This window comes from Falco peregrinus, chromosome 1 (genome assembly GCF_023634155.1).
Source record: "Falco peregrinus isolate bFalPer1 chromosome 1, bFalPer1.pri, whole genome shotgun sequence".
Classification (NCBI taxonomy): Eukaryota; Metazoa; Chordata; class Aves; order Falconiformes; family Falconidae; genus Falco; species Falco peregrinus.
This window is the reverse complement of record NC_073721.1, coordinates 124,850,964-124,877,182: the sequence shown is the minus strand read 5'-3', so window position 1 is coordinate 124,877,182 and position 26,219 is coordinate 124,850,964. Positions and strand designations below refer to the sequence as shown.

Below are 26,219 nucleotides of genomic sequence, written 5' to 3'. Positions count from 1 at the left end.
GGTAGATATAAAATTAAAGTACATGGGGGGAGGGGAGCTACATCCTATAATTTATCGAATTCTTACGTCACTAGAAAAATAATTAGATGCTGGGCAGCATGCAGGCCCTGCTGCAGAGGCTACTGTCAAGGGGATAGCAGTGGTCAAAAATAGGCCACTGGCTCTCATTTATTCCATCCATTTTTGGTCTTCTGTTGTGTTTGGAATATTAGTTTCCAGCTTATCTAGAGACAAAGCAAAAAAACAATGGCAGGCTTTATTAAGAGCTAGAGGTGCAATCCCTAAGCACAAGTGCAACTGCACAAGTAAGCTGGAGAGGGAAAAAAGAGAGTTCTACTTAGGTTTGGCTTTCAGGAATTTCACACTCAAAAGTCCTTCAGCGTGATATAGTTACAGGCAGTACTAAATCTGCATTACTTTGACAAACTTTCATTGAAGCCGTTGGAGATTATTAGTGGAAACAGTATATGAAGTAGCTCTTCAATAGATGCCTTACATCCCAGCTGTATGGCTCGGGTTGTTTTTTTCTTTTTCTTGCTTCTTTTCGTGACACTTGTGTGGATGTTGGTTGAATCCTTCACAGCTCGATTCATAAACTTTAATACAAAGAGCTAACTTCATCTGGTAAAAATTAACGCTGCTCCTTGTAAGCCAGAGACAAGGTTGTATCACATCAAGTCACCAGACACACACCTCTCTAGGTACAGTGCAGCAGAACTGGACTACAACATGTGATGTCTGTTATAAAACATATGTGCACTGCCAAGTTTCCATCAGCCAGTGCTCTTGCCAGACACTCTTCCCTCTACTTCTGTGCCTACCGCTTTGCTTTACCAAAGTACCACCCTCAGCTCTGCACTGGGAGACCCCTGCACAACCCAACTGCTTCACCCTCAGGAAGTGTGGGCTGGAGATACACCAGATAGTCCCGATCTCCCAGACAGGAGCTGTTTTGCCACTTGGTACTAAACTACCCTGGAAGGACCCTTAAGGAAAAGGAGCTTGGAACAGCTCTCCCATGTAGTTATCCCTTAAAAAAGTGCAGTCATGACTGCTCTGGTGGGTCAAGTTTGTTCCAGGTTGTGTTTTTCACAGCATACACAACAGCAATTTGGGCCCTAAGTACTGTTTTTCTGACCCACTGTGTGTGCAAAGGAGGATGGGGTGGGGAAGGGGGAGTGAAGCCACTCCTGGGACTGTCAGCTAAATTTCATGGACAGAGCAGTCCAAAGGACAGCAGTGGAAAACCTACTAGAGATCAGACAGTGTTTGCAGAAATCCAGTACCCCAGATCCATGCTGGGACATGGAGGTTTTGTGGCTGCAGTTTTACAAGCTGAATTAAAAGCCACAGTGGACCCTGCTCTTACCTTGGCTCTGGCTTACTGCATGAGAGTGCAAATGTCCTTTGCCCACGTACAGTGGGTAACTGTAAATTTATGTAAGTTATGTGAATTTCATTTACAATTCACCCTCAGAACATTGTTTAAGGTCTTGGAAGTGTAATTTTATACTGGTATCTGCAATGGTGAACCACAGCCTCAGGCAGTAAGATAATTTCCTGGTAGCTAGGCAATAGAGTTTATGTATAGAACTCTTCCTGCAGCTTCAAGGACTTCTGATAGTTGTACTTCTAATTTCTACATCATGCTTGTGAAACAAGGATTTTGTTCATAAATTAGGAATCTGTGGTTGTAACATGAGATAATACAGAGATGTGTCAACTTCAGCATTTTTTTATATTTCTGGAAATTGAAAACTAATTGCTTATCAGAAATGTTCATCAGCAAGTTCCTAAGTAAATATTGAAGTTTTACATTAAAGAAGCTTACTGCTTCACTGACTCTGATTGTAAAGTAGCTGGGAGGGATGGACTCCCCCTTCATATGCTGTCAAGTTAGGGAATTGTAAAATTAAGGTGCTTTTTTTAGCACAATTCCATACAACATGCATGTCCAGATGCAATTTTAACTTCTCATTTACATTTGCAATTCACTGTGTGTAGGAGCCTCCAAAAATAAGTCTTCCATGAGAATTAACTTAGAGTAATATAAAGTAATAAAAATTGATTGTGGCACCTTCTTGGTTGTCTTCTGAAAATTTATAAATAAATAACTGCTGTAATGGGTATCAGTGTCTTCTAGAAGGTTTCCTTTTCCCCCTTTACATTTCGTTACAACAGTCGGCTTCACAATGACTCATTGCCTTCGTTAGGAGCGGGAAGACATCCCTCATTATTCATTACTAAAGGAAGGACTTTGCTGCTGCAAAGAACAGCCATGGCATTCTAATTGAGCTACCTTGCAAGAGAAAGGAGTCAATGTCATTCTTCCCAAACTTTGCCAAACAAGACAAGAAATAATGCTGTTTAATTGTCTCTGTTTATAAATAGCCCATTCTCAATGAGAAAATTGTATTTTTAATGCTGCAGTCAGGAGGAAAAGATACACATTTTTCTACATTTGTGTCTGAATTTCATTTCTGGGAGCTCACACTGAGACTCTCGAAGCTATAAATGATCATATATATCTGTGTAAATATGAAATGCATTTATTTATTTACAATTTATTGTCTGACTTTTTAATTGCAGAGTACTGTAGATGTATTACATAAATGCACACACAAAGCATTTACTGTTTAAGTAATCTAAGGATATGCTTGATTGCAAAGGGAGTAGGGAAGACTGTATTAATATAATTGTTTTTCTTGATTTTACTAATACAAATGTTCCTTGTCTCTTTTTGCATTTCTTTTTTTCAGATTTATTTACTTGGTTATTAAAGGATTAAGCTTGTATTATATTTTTACTGTATTTTAATGTGTTTTTTATTAAGCTCTACAGCAGGGACCATGCCTCTTTATAAATAAAGCTATGATCATGTATTACTAGAAGCGCCATTTCAAACTGTACTTTTGCCAGACTTGGTTAAGATTTTCTAGGAAGGGACATTATAATTGTGTGATTAATCTTCAGAAAGGGGAATTTTGGCTCTGCAGTATTCCTTACTGTATTAACTTCAGAGATTTATAAAACCAAGTTGAAACTGCACTGTAAGTGTGTTTATAATGACTTTTAGCTGATTTAATAATCCTCTAAGTTTGGTGACTGTACAGATCACAGCTTCACAAATACAGTCCATTACCTGTAGCATCCAGATGAAGTTATCAGAGGTGGAGGAAATTACTTGGGATTGTATTTCTCCTTAGCGATGCACTAATCCAACCTCTGGGTGAGGCTGGGGCTCTCAGAGCCCTTGTCTGCATTTATCCCATTATGCACTGGGGACATGTGCATGGATGATAAAGAACATCTTCGTGTTGAAAGTCTAGCCAGGGCATGTGTATACCATCAAATCTTGGTGGCGCAGTTCTAAGGCACCCGGTGTGGTAATGCTGTAAGGAAAATTTTCAAGCCAGTCTGTGAATCATTTTTTCTGTTGTTATCAGTATCTCCAGCGTGCTACTGCTAATGCCACTCCCTGCAGCTGGCAGTGCTTAACATCTCTCTTAGTTCATGATCCAGCAAACTTTTTTCAATCCAAGGAGCCCTTGATCATGCAACTAGCTCTGCTAATTGCAGGTATTGGTACTGTCTTATCCCAGTGGAGTAAGAGCCTGTCGGACAAGTAATGGTGTGCAGGATCAAATCCTTAGATATTTATATGTGATGAGCCATGGCACAAGATTGTTTTCAGAAGTCACCAGTTGAAACAATGCCAGAAGCCTCATGTTAAGCTTTCTGGCTGTGTGCTTTTTTCAGTGTTTCCAAGCTTTGCTTTTCATAATAATAAATATCAAACAACAACCCTGAGAATCATTGGGAGCTGGATTGGCAGGTCTCAGTCTCCATTTAACATGCAAATTATCAGCCTGTGCCCGCATATGGCCACTTGCTAGATCAGAACTCAGTTCATTAACACAGAACTTGGAGAGCTCTGGGTGGGAGTGGGGTATGGGCATAGTACCCCAGAGCACAGTGCTTTAAACCAGGAAGAGAACAATAAACAACATAGAACTGAATTTATATATGTTCAAGAATCCAAATACTGGACATGTTTTTGCAGCAACCCAGTTTTTCTTTTTTTGGTCTTCCAATTCACAACAGTTAAGTAATCAGGCCTCAATCAGCTGCATATTTTCAGACCAGTTATTTGTGATATTTTGTGACTTTAAAGCGATTCCTGACCTTCATCTCCCAGATGACATGCAGAGTTTCTTTAATGGTGCTAAGGACTGAACAGGAGCTCACTAACACCTACAGAATTCACCTCTTTGGCATTTTCTTAATTTTCACTTTATTAAGAAGATAAAAGGATAGCTATTTCCTTTTCAGGCTCCCTTGTTTGCTGTGTGATGTGCTGTGAGATATCGGTCCAGGCAAACATTTCTTTAATCAATGAGCAGAATAAGTTGTGTGAAACCTAACTTGTGCCTTTATGTCTTTAGGCATCCACTGTGATAACATATGCACCCAGGGCCGCTGGGGGCCAAACTGCTCCATCTCCTGTAACTGTGAGAACGGGGGATCCTGCTCCCCAGAGGATGGCACCTGTGACTGTGCACCAGGATACAGAGGACCCTTGTGCCAGAGAAGTAAGGTTTTCCGTAGGTGTGGTGGCAGAAGCAAAGCAGATAGATAGAAATGCTCTGACAGACATGGCTACAGGTTTCTGAACTTCTTTAGCTCATGACATCTTAAGGGCAAATACTAGCCTAAAAATTGCTTCTTGACCAAGAAATCAAGACTCCACTGCATTGAGTCATGCCTTGTGTTTCTTCTTCTGGCCTTCCACTGCACCTGGAGGTCACAGATGACCTGAAAGAAGAAGCAACACCTTTACATGCCAAACTTGGCAGGACCTGGGCAAAAAAAGATGTTTAAGTCATGGTGCACTATAGGCTACCTGTTAAACAGTCAGCTACAACCCATGACATAATGACAGGTGGATGAGTGTTGGCTTTCAAAATAACAAGACAATGATTTCTTATGTGCCAGAAAAAAAAAACACAGCAGCCTGAAATAGCTCCTGTCTGATGCTCTGCTGTTACATATTAAAATGTGCCAAGGAGATAAAAATGCTCTCATTTGCTTTATCCAGGAAGCCGCATTTGCCCCTTAGGGACCCTTATTTGCTGATCCAAACTACATTCAACCATCTTCCTATGTAAACAAGAAATGGATTTGTCTTTCTTTTCTGCAGCAGCTCTTGTTCTTCCTGTAAGACATTCTGCATGCCCAGTTCATATATCCCCTTTGATTTCACCAGTTACACTTGACACTAGAACACACTCATCTCTAAAAATAATTTGTAGCTGACAGTTTTTATTTAAAGCCATTATAAGGATGACCTCTAGCACTGCTGTAGTTAATGGCCTATAAGCATTTCCATTATAAACCCTGATTTCCAGGTGCTCCAGCATATCTATATAGTTGTAAAACCTCTCTCCAAGGCTAAATTGTGGTGCTCAGAGCTTCAGGGAGTTGGTGAAGAAATTGTTTTACAAATTTGAAACCTTAAGAGTGCAAAACTTCCAGAAGTTAATAGTTTCTGACCTTTCTGAGATGAAGAAAAAAAAAAAAAAAAAAAAAAAAGCAAGCTTTGTTTTATCGGCTGATAGCACATTAGGCTGCAACAGGCAAACCATGTTCCCCAGTTTGCAACTCCAGTAATCAGGCTACTTCTTGGGGACTTTTGCTAAGGACCTAATGGGAGAAGATTTCCTCCGCACTGTGGTGACAGCAGAGGGTCCTGTGGATGCTTCTGCCATTGCCTGATGTTGCTGAAAGGCCTCTCTTAATACGCAGCTGGAGAATTGAGCTTGCTTCTACCTCCTCTGTGGGATACAGGCTCGAGGCTGCCTTATGAAAAGGACACGTCCGTAGGTGAAGCTTTAGCTTGCTAAGTTTGCTCTCAGAATCATTCCCATTTTTGTCTTGAAAATTCACTTAGAAATAGAATTTAGCTTGTAAAGGGCAGTACTGAAGATGAGACTCAGCCAGCTTGTTCTGTCTGTGTAATCAGGATTACATGAGACACCAGGATAGTTTACTGCTCTTGGGCTTGCAGAAATGTCTCCAGGAATGATCCAGGTTGTTTTACAGCTAGTGCATCATCAACAAACCTGTCAGCTAAGTTCCAGCTGGAAATCTGCAGTAGTGTAAGAACCTGACACCCTCTGTGAACTTACAGACCAAGAGAAAAATTCTCATTCGGTGAAAAAATAGAATGGACATGATATAGTAACCACTGCGCCAGAATTATATAACAGAGAATCACAGGAGTAAAAATAAAAACATATAAAGTCATTTTTACAGTCACTTACTGCAATTTAACATTTCTTTGTGCTTATATATCGCAGTGAATGTTTGGACAGGGGATGGTTTTTCATTCTACATGTGCTTAGAAGCAACAGTACGCATTTATAAGAGATACCGAGCCATAATCTTGCACTATACTTTATGTACAAATTCTATAATAATTTCAATCCAGGTTTTAGGCAAATTAAGCACACAGTTCATGACAAGTTTACTCAGCTATCCAGTGTTATTAGTGATGCAAATTAGGTGATTTTGTATGCAGTTACCATAATTACCGTTTTTAGATTCTGTTCATCACTGATGAATGCCACTCCTGCAATGGCACATGTAAACTGACTGTCCCGATTGAACACAGGTATTACACCTACTATGTTTAGAAATCAGCTCTTGACATAGTTGTTTACACTTAAAACACTGAGAGCTTCCTAATACACCTTCCCTGATTTCATAGCTTAATTTCCAATGGAAATGGAATTCTGAATTTCTGTTGTCTGTACCAGTGTGTGAGTGTTTCTCTTCCTACTTACCTTAAAAGCTTCAGAATATGTGTTACTAACCATATCTGCCAGTAGGCTATGAGGTCTTGAACTCCCGTGTTTTGTAAAAGAGTTTAGCTGGAGCAGGCTAGAGAGACTCAAACTATTGTTTTGAGAGAAAGAGGCTGCTGGGAGAGCTTCACTGTATTATTAAATAGCCAGGGACATACATGAGGTGGTAGTGTGGTGTGAATGTTTGAACCACAGGAGCAGTGTTACTCAGAGCTCACACTTTATTAGACATGGAATAATCCAACAGGCTTCATAATTTCAGCTGTTCACAAAATTGTGGTTTTATAAGTTAAGAAATATTGGTTTGGGATGAAGACAGAATTCTCAAGCTCTCAGCAATGAAAACTCTGAAAACCTCTGACAGCTTATTTTGTTTTGTCTTCAGTTTGTCCCCCTGGCTTTTATGGACACCACTGCAGCCAGCCGTGCCCTCAGTGCGTGCACAGCAGCGGGCCTTGTCACCATGTGTCAGGACACTGCGATTGCTTGCCTGGATTCTTTGGCGCTCTCTGCAACCAAGGTACTGAGCCCAAGACCCCCAGATGCCACCTCCTTTCCTGAGTTTCTGTGTCTGTGACTTTGCAGCAAGGCCGATCACAAGGTTCCTGCTTTTTTCCCTTGTTTCAGCAGTTTAGATCACAAGAAATTCTTTACTTCAGAGGGGAAATGCAAATAGGTACTTAGTCACCCTTTTGTAAATATGATGTGCTCCCGCTTTCATAAATAAAACAGGTCTCTGTATTGAAATGAATATGGAATGAGACACCTGCTGTAAATATATCGGCTGCCCAATGGTTTCGTCTTCCTTTCTGCTAAGCCCATCATATCCTAAATGTCGATGGCACCTTCATGCACTTGTCTTCAGCAGGAGGTGTAGATACTAGTCAAGGTAAAAGCCAGCACAGGTGCCCAAGCTCGAACACCCAGTTAATGCATGGAACCTTATTTACACTGTCTAGGACCTGACAGGGAATAACTAAAATCATGCACACCCAAACACAAGTGCAGGAGACAGAAAAATTTGCAGTGAGGCAGGGGAAGCAAATTAATTTTCACAGGCGAAGAGTAGCTTCAACTCCCCCTAATGTCTATCACCTTTCTGTACCTTTGAAAGTCAGTCCACTTCTAACCTTGGGTTTCATTTTCAGTTTTATCCTAAACATCATTACAGTATTATGCAGAGTCTCCGTTATGGCATACTCTCGTGGGTATTTTCTACATACAGATTTAAAAGAGAAGATTTGTAATGGCTACTGCCCTTGTGAAGTCACCATCCCTGTAAAAATTGAACTGACACTTTTTAATGACCTGCTTTTCAGTAAGTTAGAAATTGCAGGCAGCACTTATGCAAAATCATTAAACATAGATTAAGTATAACCATGTTTTCTTTTTCCTGTGCTGTATAGTCAACTAAACATTATACCAATTAATTTATTAAAATGAACATATTTCAGTGAAATTGTCCATTTTATGTGAAAAGTTAGCCAGATTTCAAAGCGTAAGCATGGCTAATTATCCTCTTAAGAAAACTATTTTATTTTTGCTCAGATGTTCAGCACTTCTGGTTTTACTTTGAAATGTTGATCTATCCAGCAAATTAATTTTAAAATATTCATGTCCTAATTAAAATCAATTTGTGTTGCAGTTTGTCATAATGAGTTAGCATGTAACTTTATTTTGTAGAAAGAAAAATGCTAATTAATGTTTTCCATTAGAATAATGTGAAATGAAGAAATTTCACTTTTGAATTTTCATCTCCTTGTGCTGTCTCTGTTCTGGCAGCAGGAACGTTCTTCCATCAGCAGCACATGCGTGCAAGGAGCTGTGTAACCTCCAAAATTGCACAAGTTGACTTGACTGTGCTAAGGATTCTGAACAGCAAACAACTAAGCAGCTGTTTTATGAATATCTTTCACAATCATGTAGCAAGATGGATTGATAATAACTTGTTATTACTGCTAGAACACACCTGACGTCCCACAGGGACTTTCAGAGTCCCACTTCAGAGCTTTTATAGCTAATTAACATCACTATCTGCATTGTACAATCAGATTACTCCTGGAAAAAACGGTATTAGTCCTTACTTTACAGCTTTGTTTAAAAATGTTTAAGACATTTGAAAAAGTGCTTCTATTTGGATCTCCCATCTTTACAAGAGAGTCACTGCTTCAATTCACAACTAGGCTACTTACATTAATGCAAACAACCATTTTGGCAGGATTGGTTTTGTAATCCTTCTGTGTTGATGTTCTGGGGAGCATCATACTATTTCACTGAGACAGGAGGTGCTCACACGGTAGGAACCCCTCTGCTAGATCTCACTGTGTGGACTCAAAGCATTTCTTTATGAAATGTGACCTATTGCCTTTGTCAGCATCAGTGTCTGGATCACAAATCTTTTCTTGATTCATTAGTATTCCATGTTGCAGTGCAAATCAGCTCCTATTTTAAGTAAGTCTTTTGAGAACCATTTTTTGTACATATAAAAAATCCAGCCTTCATTTAAGTGATGTTATCTATCTACAACTTAAAGATGCAATAAAAATACTGCATTGAACTGCTCTATATAGAGCATTGGAACCGAATAATGGTGTAGCATGTATGAGAACCTAGGCTGACAGATCATTTTAGTTTTTGCTCTTTCTGCGATACGAGGGCTTTTCTTTCCTTCGCTTTCTTGCTCTTCGTGTCTGTGTATTGTTCGTTTCATTGTCTCTGTATATTGTGTTTAGTTTTATCTCTTTTCAGTTAGAGAACTATTTGGTTAAGCACATAATTTGAAAGTCAAAACCAACTTTATCCACTCCTACAGATAAGTCCGTAGTATATAGAAATGCATGCGGAAAACAATAGTACGCACATTCTTAGGCTTCTGCCATAGCAAGAGTAGAGGATGGCATATTGTATAAAATAAAATGAATCACAGCTCAGGATTTCAATCTGTGGTTGATTCACAGTCAGGATAGATTGAGGTCATCTGCAGAGACTACATATGAGAAAGGGAGAGTGGCTGAAGTGGTAAAACAGTTGCATAATTCAGGGAAGTGCCTTAATCACTATTTTGACATCACTATTATTTACCAGGATACAAGTCCAGTTCCATTTGTTACATTCTTTGCAAAGATGGACTGTATGTTTTATCTTGTTTTGAAAATACATCTGTTTTTGTCAGGGAACACAGCCAATAAGAGCACAGAAATTAAACATTTCATTCATTACTGAGCAGAGCTTTCCATCAACTTTAATGTTAAAGATTTCCAATAATATGGTGGGAGGCTGAAGATCTACATGTCTATTAGTTTTATGTCACTGTGCTTAGGCTGTTATAAGATGACTGAAAAAAAAATTGGTTTCTTTTCTTCCAACTTCAGGAGTAAACTAGGTAGACAAACAGGAATAGGTGCTGATTTTGTTAGTATGCAGCGCATCGGTTTAACAACTCTCAGCCAAACACATATATAATCTTTGGAAACCACATTTGCAACCTAATAGAACACTTACTACAGCAAGGGGTACTGGAGAAGAATAGGTGAACAGATACCAAAAGACAAGTATGACATTTCAGCAACTGGATATGTGCTTTATTTGTGGGACCAGTCTTCCACCAGACTTACATGGTAAAAATACTTACAGAAACAAGCCTTGCTCCTGGTTTACTCCCTGCTTGCATGATTTGAATCTGTGAGATGCTGGGAGCCTGCCTCCCGCCAACATTGCTGAAGGTTGGTCTTCAGCAAAGCCTAGTGTATTTAGAGGCAAAGGCACCTTCCTCTCACCACCGCTTGATCCAGAAAGAATCAGGACAGTGATGAGATAGGTACTCTAGGTGCCCAATATTGCAGCGCTGCACGTTGCGTAGTGCATATCGTGGTGCTAGTGGGATCGCAGGGGAAAGGGCTACAGCTCTTTCAGCCTCTGCTTGCAAGCTTACCTGCCATCAGCCATTTCATGGACACCGGCCTTCTAGTACAGTGCTCATGGCTAGTGAGTCAGGCCATCATACCAGGTGGTAAGTTTTTCAGCTTTTGGTCCATTAATACTGTCATTATCAGTCGTACAATACAAGGGAGTTAAGTTCTAGTGACAGACCTGAGAGTCCCCATTGTTCTTCGTCATCTCAAGACTTCTTCACTAGGGTTGTATTTAGCCTAAAATGTTCCTTTCCAGCTTTTCTTGTTCTTATTATTGAGCCTGTGATCCTCCGAGCCAGCGCAGAATCCTATTCCAGAGTTTGCACTAAGGAACCCCCTTGGCCCCAGATCGATCCCTCCCAGCCACTTGTGTTTGGTACTACTCTTTGAATTCTCCTCAACCTTACTCTCCCAATAACCCCTTTTCTCTGTTTTGTCTCTCCTCTCTTTATCCTTCCATAATGCCCTTCAATAATTGTAATCTTCTAACTATATTAGACTAATTTTCCAGCAGAAAAATGGATTTTGAGGCAACCGTTTCCTGTTGGTTTTATTCCTAGGATGTTAGCAAAAAAATGTGCTTGAACTCTTTCTGCCTTTTCCTCCTTTCCAGTAGAAATTTGCCCATTTGGCTCAGCAAAGAGGAAATGTTGTAATTACTTTTATCTCTAATTGCTAAATGTTAAGTCCTATGAATTCCTCATATTCATTATGAAGAGCCTTCAGTAAACTGCCTTATATTTTCACAGTCTGTCCCAGTGGAAAATATGGGAAGAACTGTGCCGAGGCCTGTCAGTGCACTGAGAACGGGACGTGCAATCCTATTGATGGATCCTGTCAGTGTTTCCCAGGCTGGATAGGGACAGACTGCTCTCAGAGTAAGCAAAGTGTTATTTCTCCACCTCCACTTTCAAATAACGTATTTTCTTGTTTAGTGTTTTCTGAAAGTTAAAGACAGATTCTGGGGAAATCCCTGAAGTATTACAGCAGCCAGTGCCTTACTCTCTTTATATTTTATTTCTTTTAATTAATCTAAGTTAGCTTTGGCTTCTGCATTTGGAATTTGCAGAAGCTGTTACTATTTTGTGTTACAGGAAAGGGAGGTCACAAGCTCTTCTCAGAAAAGAAAGCCTCATGCTCCCTTTTAATTTCTAGCTAGATTCCCTTTTATTTACTTTTTGAAAAAAATTTCTTTCGGCTATTACATTAGAAATTATTAACCAGTAAATGTTTTCATGTACCAAGCCCCCAGAATTGAGAAATTAGGCAGCTGAAATATTTCTATTAAATGTAATTTAATTGTAGAAGTCATTGTGGGCTTGGAGGGATGGAGGATTTCTTCTTGAAAATTGCCCAGGTAGAAGATTGGCATTTTCTGATCCCAAAGTGTCATTTCCTGAGAGCATCCCTTAATTGAAGATAGATCACAGAGGGAAGCAATATCCTATCATTCAGAAATGTTACTTCATATTCAGGATACAACTAGCATATTAGACAGCATTCCAGAGTAAAATATATTAAACTTCAAGTGATAAAGTAGGAATCGGATAAAAACAGACGGCTGTAATTTTGCTTTTATTGTGTGTCTTCCACAGACAGAATATTGCTGTCACTCAAAAATAGGAAAAAAAAAAGAAAAAAAGACAGAAAGCTCCACAGATTCCTCATTATATTTAGCCATGTAATTGGGAAATGACTGCTAGTTTCTGTTAACCTTGAAAAAAGGTGTTTTTTCTTACGGAGTGAGGCAGGCCAGCAGCAACGATTTCCAGTTTAGCAGGCAGAAGGACCTGGCAATAGCTCCTTTGTATTTTGGATTAACTAAGTGGGAACCTTACTGTTACTTCAGTTACCTTCTTGTAAAGAAAGTGTAAATCTCCCAATATGAACCTGGCCTCACACCAGGCTCCTGTTGGCACCTTGCCTCAAGTACCCGAGCCTGGTACTGAGCTATCGCAGTTCAGACCTCCCTCCGCACCAGTTAACCTGGAATGACTGAGAGATGGAGCTGCAGAAGAGATAATTTTAGCTCCAACCCCACAGCCAGTTCTGGAGAAACTAACAGACCCTGCAGCTCTGGCTTGCAAAGGCATTGTAAAAATATTTCTGGTTGCTTATGGCACAAATACTTTAGGCCAAATCCTGTTCAGCTTTACATTGTGTGAGTTCAGTGACCTTTTGTTTAATTTACGTCATGGCAGGGTTTTTTTTGCTATTCATTCTGGCTTTAGAGATGTCTGTCATATGCCAGAAACTTGCATTTAGCTTCAGAATTGGAGCCAATGGCATACAGGGAAATAGGCACGGTTTCTGTACTTTCAGGTTTCCTGGGAACCATGCCTTATTAATTCATGTCTTTAATAGGAAGCAATGGAAAGTGCTTTTTAAAGCAAAAATATAGTTGTTATATTGAAGGGTTATCATCATTTTGGATCTTTTATTCTGGCACTAATAACTGTAACTTACTGCATTCATTTTTGGAGGGAGCCTTAAAATAACTTTTGAAAATGTATTAATATTGTACTTGTTGAAATCTATAATAGACCTGCAGATTTTAATTTAATATTAGCCCATCAACAAAAGCAATCTGATTTTGTGGATGGGAATTTATACTGTAGGAAGTTTTCTTTACATTTTTACGTAATTTGAGTAGCACTCTATGCTTCAAATGAATGTGGTAATTTTAGTAGTTGATTGCATAGCAAAAGTAAACCATGAATAGCCATACTTTATTATACAAGAATTCCAGAATATCAAAAAGAAAATTAAATTACCTCCATATCTTAAAACCCTGTCTAAATTGTCTTCACAGAAAATGCCAATAAGGCAGGGAGAGTGGCTGGAGCACTTAGAGTAACGTAGTTGAGGGTCACTGTTTCAGTGGTTCTCAGTGCACACATGCAGTGAAGACCTGATTCTGCCACCTGACCCACACAGGGGATCATAGAACCATAGGATGGTTTGGGCTGGAAGGGACCTTAAAGACCACCCAGTTCCACCCCCTGCCATGGGCTGGGACACCTTCCCCCAGCCCAGGTTGCTCCCAGCCCCGTCCCACCTGGCCTTGGGCACTGCCAGGGACGGGGCACCCACAGCCTCTCTGGGCAGCCTGTGCCTCACAATGAAGAATTTCTTCCTAATATCTAATATCTAATCTACCCTCTTCCAGTTTAAAACCATCCCCCCTTGTCCAATCACTACATGCCCTTGTAAAAAGCCCCTCTCCAGCTTTCCTGTCGGCCCCGTTAGGTACTGGAAGGTGCTGTAAGGTCTCCCTGGAGCCTTCTCTTCTCCAGGCTGGACACTCCCACCTCTCTCAGCCTGCCTGCATAGGAGAGGGCTCCAGCCCTCTGATCATCTCCGTGGCCTCCTCTGGACTTGCTCCAATGGGTCCATGTGCTTCTCATGTTGGGGGCCTCAGAGCTGAACACAGTGCTGCAGGGGGGGTCTCACCAGAGCAGAGTAGAAGGGGAGGATCACCTCCCTCAACCTGCTAGAAGAAATCCCTTGTGCCAGGGCTCAACAGCGTGGGTGATGTTGCAGGTTGGCACCTGGGTTTGCAAAGTAATCGTTAGCAAACTGGTCATTGTCAGAACTGGTCATTGTCAGGGAGATGCTGCAGTGATGCCAAGCTCTGCAATGCAAGTTCTGCCTTTGCTGGTGTCTCACAAGTTCTTCCTTTATTGTTGTTCCTCCGCAGCATTAACACAGTATCATTGCTTTTTTTGTCAGCTGATAAATCTTTTTTTTTTTTTTTTTTTCATAGCTTGTCCCACTGGTTTTTGGGGCCCTGATTGCTTTCATTCATGCAACTGCCACAACGGAGCAATGTGCAGCCCTTACGATGGAGAATGTCGATGTACTCACGGTTGGACGGGGCTCTACTGCACTCAGCGTAAGCCTTTCAGAGACAGTTGTGCCAGGGAATCTGTCAAAGTATGTGCTGCTACCTCGTGTCTCTTCCAAGTATTGCAGTCCTTCCTCTGAAATCACCTGCTTCTGGGGATAACTTCACATCACCCCGAAGAAAATACTCCTAAAGCTTTTCAAGGTTTTTTATGCCTTTGGCACTTGATAAAGGAGGGACCAACCATTTAGATTATTTCTCCATTGTCAGAGTTGGCAGAGTCTGTGTCATTGCTCGTTAAAGCCCCGGTATATGTGGTCTGGTTTAGGAGAACGTTTGAGATTTCTCATCCTACTAGTGCCAAATTATCAGCACCGCAGGAAAGAGGAGATCAAATTCTGGTGAGCCTTTTAAGAAGGCTCTTTCACTTGCAAGTGATTGATTGATCTCTGGCTCTTTAGAGATTTTCTGTTTAGTGATCTTTCACTTCTTGAAAATGTAGTTTGTATAGATGGGTCAAGATTTCGTTCTTCTGAAACACTTAAGAGGCAATTCTGTAAGGTATGAGAAACACTACCTCAAGAAAATTGGCCGTCATAGTATCTCTGCATTTAGATGATCAAATAAATGTTATTAAATATAGAGAAGCTGAAAATCCATAGATTTATAGGCGCACATATTTTGTGCTGATAATGCCTCTGAGTTTGTGATTCAGCTTCTTTCTTAGTCTTTCCTTATTCTGATTCCTGAAAGGTTGCCCAGCTGCTTTTTATGGAAAAAACTGTGCCAATGTTTGTCAGTGTCAGAACGGAGCAGACTGTGACCACATCACTGGCCAGTGCACGTGCAGGACTGGATTTACAGGCAAACAATGTGAGCAAAGTAAGTAGCAACATGACTTCATTTTTCTGTTTCTCCGGGGGGGGGGGGGGGGGGGGGGGGGGGGGGCGGGGTTTGTAGTTCAGAATTCTTTGCAGAAATAGGCTCTTACATGAGGTGTTGATGTCAGCAATACAGTAACCCCAGGCACCTTATATAATCCGTAGGGAGAAGGCAGCATCTCTGGAAAGCTGGACAGTCTGTTTACGCATAAAGAAATATAGAGAAACCCCTGCAAATTAGGCCTTACCCGTTCTCAGCCTAAAGTTAGGTGAGGTAGAAGCAAGTCACTGCATTCAGTGCTGGCTGGATGTAGCCTCCCCAAACAACATGTACCTAATTAATGGAAAAACACAAGCTTCATCATGCCTTGCTAATGCTGTTGAGAGCAGCAGCATCAGGTTTCCCTAGGCATGAAGGAGACACAAGGGTTAAAAGAAAGAAGTCCTTTCTGCTCTCTGCCTTCCAAGGAACACTGGGGCTTTCTTCCATAAGTTATTCTCCTATAGATGTGGACCAAATGAAAATTCATCTTTACAATGAAAACAGATCAAGGAAAAAAAAGTTGCTTGTCTCTTTTTGGAAGCATCTGTGTTTAACTTGAGTAGTGAGCAAGTGTTTAACAATGAACTTCAATTACCTTGCAAGGGTACTGGCATATCTTACTGTAATTGTTGTCAATGTCTTGCTGGCATATTTAGCTCGCTGTGCCAAATGGCTTCTTTTAAGAACAAAGAATTAGGGTAGTGGAAACTGTATGTGCTGTAGTTGAATAATTACTTGTTTTTCCAGTATAGTAAATCAAAAGAAAATTCTCATGCACATACTTGGATTCTAAATGCAGGGTGAAATCCGTCTCACCTTACCAAGGCATTAATTCCACAGTGTTCCTTTCCTTTTTTGGCAGTAAGGTAACACAGTAGTATTCCTGCTAGATTTGCAAGTGAAAGCTTCTTAACTGTAGCTTACTACATGGAACATTATGAAGGTATTTTCACATATAACTAAATTCATTAACATCTTTTCTTTTTGCACATACCGCATTCAGCAAATCATGTATCTCGGGACCAAATCTGCATGCTCATGTGGGGATTACATATGGCGCCACTGTAACTCTGCAAGTGGCCAACTTACCGTGAATTTGTGTTCACCCTTACTGCAACCATAAATAAAATAGGAAACTAAAAAATTCTATAGTAGAACTGCATCATAGCAGATGTTATATAAGAAGCTATGTTTATAATTCAATCTCTGTACAAAGCCGGGGGCTTTCTTTTCTATCCAAACTATGAATGTATTTATTTATTTGTTTTTCTACCATTTCATCTAAAAGTATCTGTTCATTAAGACTCCTTCCTTCTCAAAATCCTGCTGAATGGGCGGTCCCACCACATTGCAGGTGAAATGCCTAAATGCAGACTTCATTTCTGTGGTGCAGTCCAAAAATTTAGGCTGTACACTTTTTAAGTAGGCTACAGAATATCAGAATGCCAGAATAAGCATCAATTGTAATAGTTTTATTTGTCTTTGAGTCTTGATTAAGGATGAAAGAAAGAGATACGGGAACTTCAGTATGCACTGTAAATCATTAGGTACTGGCTACTGTTCATCACTTAACATTAAATTGTGGCTACTAGAAGTTACTTAGAGACTGACATTGGGAAGGTATTGTCATGCTATGCAAAATATTCGCAGTGACACACAAGAAATCACATCTTAAAAACAAACAATATATATCCTAAAGAATCATAGCAAGTGCGCATACATTCAATAATGCATTGTCTCCATAGAAATAAGTATGATGTGACAGAAGTTGTTTCTTTCATTTTATTATTGAATAGTGCCTCACAAAGTATAGTAAGCTGCCTACAGATTTATTGTAATAGCCCATCATGGTAATTGTATGAATAAATTTCTCAGCTGGACATTCAATCATTTTGTCTTTGACAGAAATACAAAGACAAGATAGAAATTCCTTCTGTATTAGGAAACCTAATACAAAAGCAGCGCAAATCAAACCACTCAGATGCTCAATTTTGTAATTCCACCTACAATGTTATATATTCATCTTCTAGCACTAGTAGGGGATAAGTATGAAAGCATGCAGGATTTGTTTGGCAAAAGTCTATTGTGTTCATATAAAGGTACATTAAAACTTCTTTGCAACTACCCCCATGAAAAAAAAATACGCAGAGCCAGTGGAGAATGCTATGCTCTTTCAAGATGTACTCTATGGCTTCTGAGCTCATGCCCTGTTAAATTCTGTACACTTGTAGTATTTATCAAGCCTTTTAAAATCTCTGTACATATTATTGGTTTAATCCTTGTGAAGGCTTGTATGAATTTCCCAGAAAGTTACAGCTTAGGAAGTAATACCCCAAATTGTACATGACATACATTTATTTCCTGCTTTAAGATAATAATAATGTAACACTAGGGTGTCATCCTAGAGATGCTGAAACCAGGGAGACCTTTCTCCTGAATTTTCCATGGCAAGTGTTTCACCCATCCCTGAAAAAAGTAGAATTCTTTCCAATCTTTCTCTTTGGCTTCCCAGAGTGCTCACCAGGAACATTTGGTTATGGTTGCAAACAACTATGTGAATGCATGAATAATGCTACATGTGACCATGTCACAGGTACTTGCTACTGCAGTCCAGGCTTCAAAGGAATCCGATGTGATCAAGGTACAGTGAAATTCTACCTGTAAAATATCTATATCTCTCTCTTTTTCTCCCTTTCTTTCTCTCTCCCCCTTCAATGATGTACTTGTTTTAAAAAAATAGTATCTAAGAAATGAAATGCACAATTCAATTTACAGTGTATTATGAATTACTTTTAACAGCGGCTCTCATGATGGAAGAATTAAACCCCTATACTAAAATTAGCCCTGCTCTTGGATCAGAGAGGCACTCAGTGGGAGCAATCATTGGAATTATTATTCTCCTTCTAATTATTATGGTCTTGCTGGCACTGTTTGTGTGGTATCGACGGAAACAGAAGGAGAAGGGCCATGACATGCCAAGTGTATCTTATACTCCAGCCATGAGGATGACTAATAGAGATTACTCACTTTCTGGTAAGGGTCTTTTTATGTTAATCAAATATAGACTCATATTTCTGTATGCTGGGGAAATACAAGTTTCTATGATGTATAACATGCGTTATTGAGCCTCAAAAATAATGACACTTCTGTTCTTCTCCTGAATACCATGATCTTGGAACACTTAACAGGGACAGGAAAGCAAATATAACTTAAAACTGATTTAAGCTCTTTTATATCTGAGACTTTACTTAACATGATACAGGATATATCTAGGCAAGAAATATGCTGCATGGAATACATCAACTTCACTTTTTTAAATCAGCTGCAATCCTATTTCAGTACAGAGAAGTTTTCCCTTTGTGAAACCTTCAGAAGAAGACTTTTTTTTTTGCTTGAGGAATGGGATTGACCTGGTCAGTCATAAGGTTTTATTTTTATCTATGTTGCAGTTTGTGATTTGAGGCATCCTATTCATTGTCACTTTCTTCTGTGTACAGACCAGTCCCTGTCGGCTAGACAGCTGGTGTGAATTTTCTTCACAGAGGCTGATGAAAGCAGGAGAGAGGAAGAGGAAGGCTTGTTAGGATCGAAAAGAAATCATACTGAGATCACATTTCTCGCTTCTATCTTCTGCTACTGCTATGGAGGACAGCTTTTCTTGACAGATTGGCTAAATTTTGGAGGATGTGATCTCCTTTTTAAGACTCAATTCTTCTTCACTCCTCTATCATGAATATGAGATAGGATGCCAGTCAGGAGATGGCTTTACTTCCTTCTTGTTTCCTTCAGTCTGTCTCTAATGGGGATCTCCTCAGGGTCTGCTGCCCTCTGACTGCACTTCACTTCTTCACTTCCCTTTAAATGGCTGAACCTGTAAGTCCAAGTAAATACAAGCTCCTGAAACAGGCAGAAGTTGGCCTTGCAGCTCTGCTTTCCCAGTCCTGCATAGTCTTTTTCTTTCTGCTTTCTACTGTAAATGCATGAGGTCCAGCCACTTGTTGCTGGCTCTGACTTGGCTTCTGTGCTGTCTCGAGGTGGCGTGGCTGGAGGCTTTGTTCTGGACTTCCCTGCCTGGGGTGCACCTGGAAGGAGCCTCTTCCACTGAGCCACAATATTATTGCCTGGCTACGACTGGGAGTGAATCAAGGAGCTTCTCTCATGTCACCGTGACTTCAGTCTTCATATCAGGGGCATGGTCTCCAGTGGTGGCATATCACACATCATGGACTTTTTACTGAACATCATTGACTAAACCCATATTTAGACCACTCAGACCCAAACTAGCGTTCCTCCTTCTGACAGCTACAAGATCAGGAAAAAAATCAGCCTTGGACCTCTTCCCATTGCCTCTTATTTTTGAATTTTAGCTTTGCAGGCTCTTGCTTAAGCTGCCCATTTGGGTAAGAAATGTATGAAAGTGTTGCCAGAGAGGGCTCGTCTGATCCTTGGCTAGTTACCAGCACAATTTGGCCTGAAATTTGTCATTTCAACATCATTTGAAGAGCCAGACCATGAACACGCAAAAGACAACTGTGGCACATCTCAGCAGCAGCGAGGCTCCGAGTTCTGAGAGAGCAGATCACAGCTGCTGGCGTGGAAAAGCGTTCTGAACTTTTGAGTGATACATTTCTTTCATATTGGCACCTTATCCATTTATTTACAAAGCCTGCTACAGCTCATTTACTTCTATGCTTTTCCAGTTAATGTGTGTGTAACTCAGCATGCTTAAGAGGCACAACTTACAAACCTCAAAATAAGGAGAAGAATATTGTTTGGAGTTCCTGACTGGAATAACTGAGCTTCCCTTTTCAGACAAGGGAACAAAAATGCCTTTTTTTCTCCCCATATTTTACCATGAATGGAGACTTCCCAACTGACCTGCTGTATCCCAGTCTAGCACTCTGCAAGGTCTGAAAAAAGGCTAATGCTGAGGAAGGATTCTTTCATCCTTCAGAGTTATCATAGACAGAAGACTCCTCCCCAGCCACAGAGAGAAAGCCATTGCATTTCATGATGTTGGTATCCCAGAACTGCCCTTGCAGGTTGTGTCTTTGTGGGCATTGCGTGCCCCTATACAATGTTCTTCACATTCCTTTCAGGTGCAGCCACCTATCCCAAAGTTCCTGATGCCACATGATACTTAAGTACTTGAGGAAAAAAAATATTTTGGGGATGGCTGAATTCCTGGATACATCATAAATATCTGAGGGATCACATCCTTCAGCTGCATTGAACCTGGGGTCTCTTCTGGTCCTTGGGCAATGACAATGAATTTAATTCTTGCCCTTGTGGCATTGCTGCTCTGTGTCAGCTCAGTTTGTAAAAAGTCTGAACTACCAGGTCTTTGCAACCCCAAACAGCACCAGGTCGGTGGCGTTGTATGGGCTTCTCTGGAAAGAAATTGGGTGATGTTTCCTTTCTGTTCATCTCAGTAAGTGATGGGGATGCAGAGACTTGGACTTTTCGTTCTGCTTTCTACTTGCTCTGTGCAGTCCTTGTAGCAATATAAATTTTATCACTCAGGAAGCTGCAGCGGAGTGGGGTCAGCCTTCTCTTTCTGGAGGCCACAGGAAGAGTTTCCTTTGTGCCTCCCCCTTGAAAAACTCTGCTACGTGAGCTTTCAGAGGAAGACTACGATGTTAGAAATCACAGTGCTCCACCTTCATCTCATTATAAATTGTATGCAGGTATCAACATCATTTCAGGTTTTGGACTTTGTTTTAGAAGGGCATTTACAAATTCTAGACAAGGGCTTCTGAAAGCTCTCTGCCAAATTCTGACTGTCCTCCAGTACGTTCTTCTGCTGAAACTTTCTACCCATCAGTAACCTTCCCAGCTTTGGCCTTACCAATGCTGTTTCCAGTCTTTCACTTCCATAGAACAGAAAGACAGAAAAAGGTGCTGATGTGCATCTTCCCCAGCAGAGAATGGGGAGATGGATACTGAGACAAGATGACAGATGAGAAACAGAGACTCATAGCATGGCTGGATGGCAAGAACAACGCCTGTGCGTATGAGTGTATGTATGTGTGCATTTGTGCGTTGCAGAGGATGCTGAAGGACAGTAACAGTATTACATAGAGGTAACAGGGATTTCAACCTTGACCTGGAATTTTGAATGTGAATTAAGGGCAGAATATTATGCAGATATACTTGTCCAATTAATATAAACCCACATAAACCCATGGACTTCAGCAGGAATTCCACCTGAACAATGACTGCAATATCCAGCCCTATGCGGGTTGTAACATTTTGGCTAACCTGAATCACCACTGTTGTTATTTTGCTTGTTTACTCTAGTTAGGGTACTGTTGTTTCTGAATAGAGTCACATATGCAGATGTCTAGCTCCTGGAGGCAGTAATTTCTTCCAGCACATTAATTTATTTCTGGAGGATGTTTTTGGTCTTTACGCCTTCAGCTTTTCTGATGCTGATAATCCGTGCATGTGTGTGAGAGAGATTATAAGAAAGGGGAACCCCCTGGGCAGCCCGTAGACTCTTTTGCATTTGTGGATGAAGGATGTGGCAGCAAAGCACACACTCTGCCCAGCAGCCAGTGGGAAAGAAATCCATCCATGCTGGGAGAGCTTAACCACAGCACATGGATCTGAAAGCAGACTTTAAAATGGTGCTCCTCAGCACGAGAATGGTCCATTGCATCCAACAAGAGATCTTCAACTGGAGCTTGTTTAATTCAAGGAGATAGGAACAGAGGGGAAAACTATGTGGTAGTGCTAAAGAGCAGCAGAGATTTCTTTTCAGGACTGTCACAAAGACTTGGTTATTGGCTGAAGTGATGCTCAAGGTCTTATCAGGGTCTTAACAAACTTTCTGATATGGGTGAATCCTGTGCTGAGAGCCAAAACCTAAGCAAAGCTCGATACAAATAGAGCATCGTGGATCCTGCAGCCTAGATAAGACATTTACAGAAATGATCTGCAGATGATGTGTAGTAGGAGGTGGCAGAGTGAACCCTTCTGTTTGGAGTCTTCAGCCACCCCACTGACACTCTGTGTGGGTGGAGAAGAGCCACACAAAAAGAAGAAGAAAACAGTTCCATTTTGCAGCTTGACATATCTGGGTTTGTATTTACTGCAGAGTGCTTACTTACTCCCTTTTTTCATGGTTGGCCTTGTGCCCAGTTTCCACACTACACTGTCCTGCTGCCACTGCAGGATGGAGACCAATGTTCTTTGTGTCATTTCACAGCCCTGGCTCGGGGCAGAAGCTCAGTCCTTCAAGTTATAGAGCAGTCTGGCCTTCATCCAGACCTCATGGGTCTTCCACTGGAGTACAGCCTCAGGCTTAAGGGGCTCACGGCAGGACTCAGTCGTCATGGATCCCTTCACAGGACACATCTCCCTGCGTTAACATTAACATAACCTTTGGATTTTTTTTGTTTTGTTTTAATTTAAATAATTCCCTTTCTTTTAGATAGTTAAGTCTTTGCTTACTGTTCAGAGCAGGATAAAACTCATCTGTGGGAAGAGAGGGAGTTTTGTGGGCTGTTTTTTGTTGGTGGTTGGTTTTTTTTTTCTTTTAACTGGGATAGCATTAGGTTTGAATTTGATGTATTTCCAGCCAGCAGTTATAAGAGCTTCATGAATAAATGTGTAGAAAATGGACTATGCTATCAAGGTAAATCAGCCTGGGTGGGTACTTAAGTATCGACCAAATGGAACTGTGTGGAAGGAGTAATTCTGAGTATATGGTCCTGCATGCAATGAAGGAAGAAAAGGTTTTTGGCGATGCAGACTTGTGTATGAGCTCAGGTTCATTAATTCAGCACTGTGCTAAGTAGAGGGCAGTCTGTTAGACTTTTCCTTCAGCTCATTTCGGGTGCACAAAACAAGCTACGACCAGATAAGCTGGGTGTGAACTTGTAATGTGTCAGCAGGCTCACAGAAACCTTTGGTACGTGCTCTCTTATCTTGCAGCAAAGGCAGGGGACTGTGCCTCTTTCCCTTCGAGCTGGTCCTTCTTGCCCACAGCTGAGCGAGAGCATGACAGATAAGGGAAGGGGGAAGGCAGAGCTGGGAGCTGGTGTGACTCAGCCATCAACACTCACCTACAAAGCAGAAAGGCATGGCTTCAAGTGTCTATATTTAACCGGGACTGCAGGTTGTGTGAAGGGTAGATGAGCTGTGCTCCCCTGGTGAGCTGCCAGTCCCTCATTAGCAGGTTCAAGGCATAGTATATGCGAGCAGCTGTGTTTGTGATGGGCATACACTGATCGCAATGTTTGGGTTCCAGCCCCAGTTCTCATTTGCAGACCCCAAGAGACATCTGTTTCTTGTTAATTCTACTGCAAATATCACAGAGTTACAGTTAGGGGAGATGGCAAAGTCCTGGCAGCCTGGCTGCTGAGCTGGGCAATGGTTAGCTGAAAGAAGGTAAATGCAAAGACTTTACTTCTGGAACCGCATCCTGATCTGAGATACTTCGTTAGCAACAGCCTCAGAAAATAGCTAGAACTAAAAAGCTCTGCACTTACTGCAAAATAGAGCTGACTTCAGAAATTGCTCTGTATGTTTCAGCAGAAAATAAATGCTCGGTCAGATACGCATGTGCCTGTGCAGTTTCCTCTGTCAGCTGTGTGCCACAGCACTTATGTAATAGACACCCTGCAGATAAACCCACTTATTTGAAACAGGATATTTTGCAGTAAATTAAGCTAAAACTAGATCTCCACAAGATGTCAGCAAAGCAAAATGCATGTTCACAGGAATACAAAGGGCAAGAAGAGATGGTTGATGGTGACTTGGTACCCCCCTCCCACAGACCGTGCCAGCCAGGTCCACCTCCTTCCTCACCCATCTGCTGCCAATCTTCATTAAAGAGCTCTGATGATGGGGACAGGCAGCCACCCCAGCACTTCATTACCCTTTCTGTGTGAGGGTGTTTCCTATAATTAACCTTTCTGCCTTTCTAATTTAAGCCCATGGTTTATTAAAGCCCATTCATTTACTTCTTACAGGGCTTGGCTTTTTAAATGGTGTTGCTTCAGTTTACGTTTTTCATCCTTTCTTCTGATGGCACTTTAAAATATTTATCATTTTATTATTAAGCTGGAAACAGATAGGGATTGATGTTTTCATTAGAACTGCCAGTATAAATATGATGCCTTTCCTGGTAAATCGTTTTGTTTGGTAAATGTGCTCATAAGTTAAAGTGAGGAAAGAGATTAAAATGTCTCCAAGCGTAACAATGTAATTGCCCAAGTTTGCCTTTCAGTGCTGCAGCTTTCTTTTTTTCTCCAAGCCTTTGCACAAAAAGCTATGTAAAATGTTTTGGACTCTTTGGTATGGTTAAAGCACCTTGATTTCTAACATTAACTACCTTTTTTTGTAACAAAAACGTTTTAATTAATTGTTTCATAACTACAGGGCTTATTCTCATCAGTAGCTCTTACTTGCGTATAAACTAAGGAAGAAATGGTGTTGCCGCTCATGTATTTCCTGAGTTTTGAATTTCCTCCCTTACCTGAAAAGCAGCTGGCCTGTCAGGAATTCCTTTTTTAAGATCTTCAAAAAGATAACACTGTATTAATTAAATATTGTGCGCTTGTATCGTATGTTTAATGCTAATAGTCAAGAGCTTCACACCATGATAATGCAGGATAGATTTCATCTGCAGATGTTTTGTAACACCCAGTATATTTAACAAAGTTTTCTGAACTAGGTAATCTCTACCATGTTTTCAGTTTCTTAAGAATCATTATGGCTTCCAAAGTATTTTGTGATGACTTGTTTTCTTCCCAGATATATCCCAAGGTAGCGGCAGTGTACATTGTTTTTCCAATCCAAGCTACCACACTCTCTCATGTGGTGTGACTTCACGCTTCTTTACCAGTAATCTGGATGGAAACAGCTCCAGTAAGGTAGATATTATCCCACCCCACTTTAGCAATGTTCTTATCAGTTCAAGGAAATCAACCAAAGCAATGCCTGTTGGATCCTGTTGTCTGCCAGCATTATTTAAAAATCCAGTGCAGCAATTCCTGACACCATAGCTCTTAACAGACACTAAAAGGTCTCTGCTTTCCCCTGCCTGTATCTTCGTAATCTCTGTGCATGGTAACTGGAGTTTCAGCGCATGCCTGTCTGGGTCAATAAGGCGTGGTGTCTTAGCAACTATAAGGTATGTTTGCTTCTCAGAAAAGATAAATAAGTGGATTATTGTAATTATCTGTTAATATAACAAAAGTAATCAATGAAGCATTAAGTCAGTAATCTAACTTTGCTATATCATTGTTTCCCAGATCAGTAGACACACAAATCTGCTGCTGACACAGAGAAGCAGATAGATGCAAGAAGGTACTTGGGGTCCTTCTGAGCACTGTTCTTGTCCAGGGATGTTCTGAGAGCTCTGCTGTTACTCATGGCTTTCCAGCAGAGCTGTCCAGACTGTATTGCTTGAACATCCAGGAGTAGCTTACTTATCGCATGTTGCTATTGATCCCCTAGGACCCTTCATAGACAACACTGTTACTCAATTCACCACTTTAGGAATAGATTTAGATGTGCTAAATGGTAAGACAGCTCTTGCTTTAGAGCCTTGATAAGCCAAGGTGGGGCAAAGGGTAGGGAGCAGAGGAAAAAGGAAATGCAATTGATTTAATCAAGGTTGTCAGCTTTAAAAATGATGGCACTTGCAGGCTGTGTCACCTT

At 40.8% G+C, this 26,219-nt stretch overlaps 1 protein-coding gene across 3 annotated transcripts in view; it reads left to right on the top strand.

Moving 5' to 3' along the window:
* The window catches only part of MEGF11 (multiple EGF like domains 11), a 288,733-nt gene that overhangs the window by 235,214 nt on the left and 27,300 nt on the right, over nucleotides 1-26,219 (top strand). For 2 of the 3 annotated variants that reach the window (XM_055815691.1, XM_055815687.1), the window contains exons 15-21: nucleotides 4,446-4,592; nucleotides 7,252-7,386; nucleotides 11,527-11,655; nucleotides 14,544-14,672; nucleotides 15,378-15,506; nucleotides 18,061-18,189; nucleotides 18,348-18,581. In XM_055815691.1, coding sequence (XP_055671666.1) covers nucleotides 4,446-4,592; nucleotides 7,252-7,386; nucleotides 11,527-11,655; nucleotides 14,544-14,672; nucleotides 15,378-15,506; nucleotides 18,061-18,189; nucleotides 18,348-18,581 — 1,032 coding nt within the window. Of the gene's footprint in view, nucleotides 1-4,445; nucleotides 4,593-7,251; nucleotides 7,387-11,526; nucleotides 11,656-14,543; nucleotides 14,673-15,377; nucleotides 15,507-18,060; nucleotides 18,190-18,347; nucleotides 18,582-25,310; nucleotides 25,430-26,219 lie in introns of all 3 variants that reach the window. The other variant, XM_055815686.1, reaches the window with a different exon arrangement.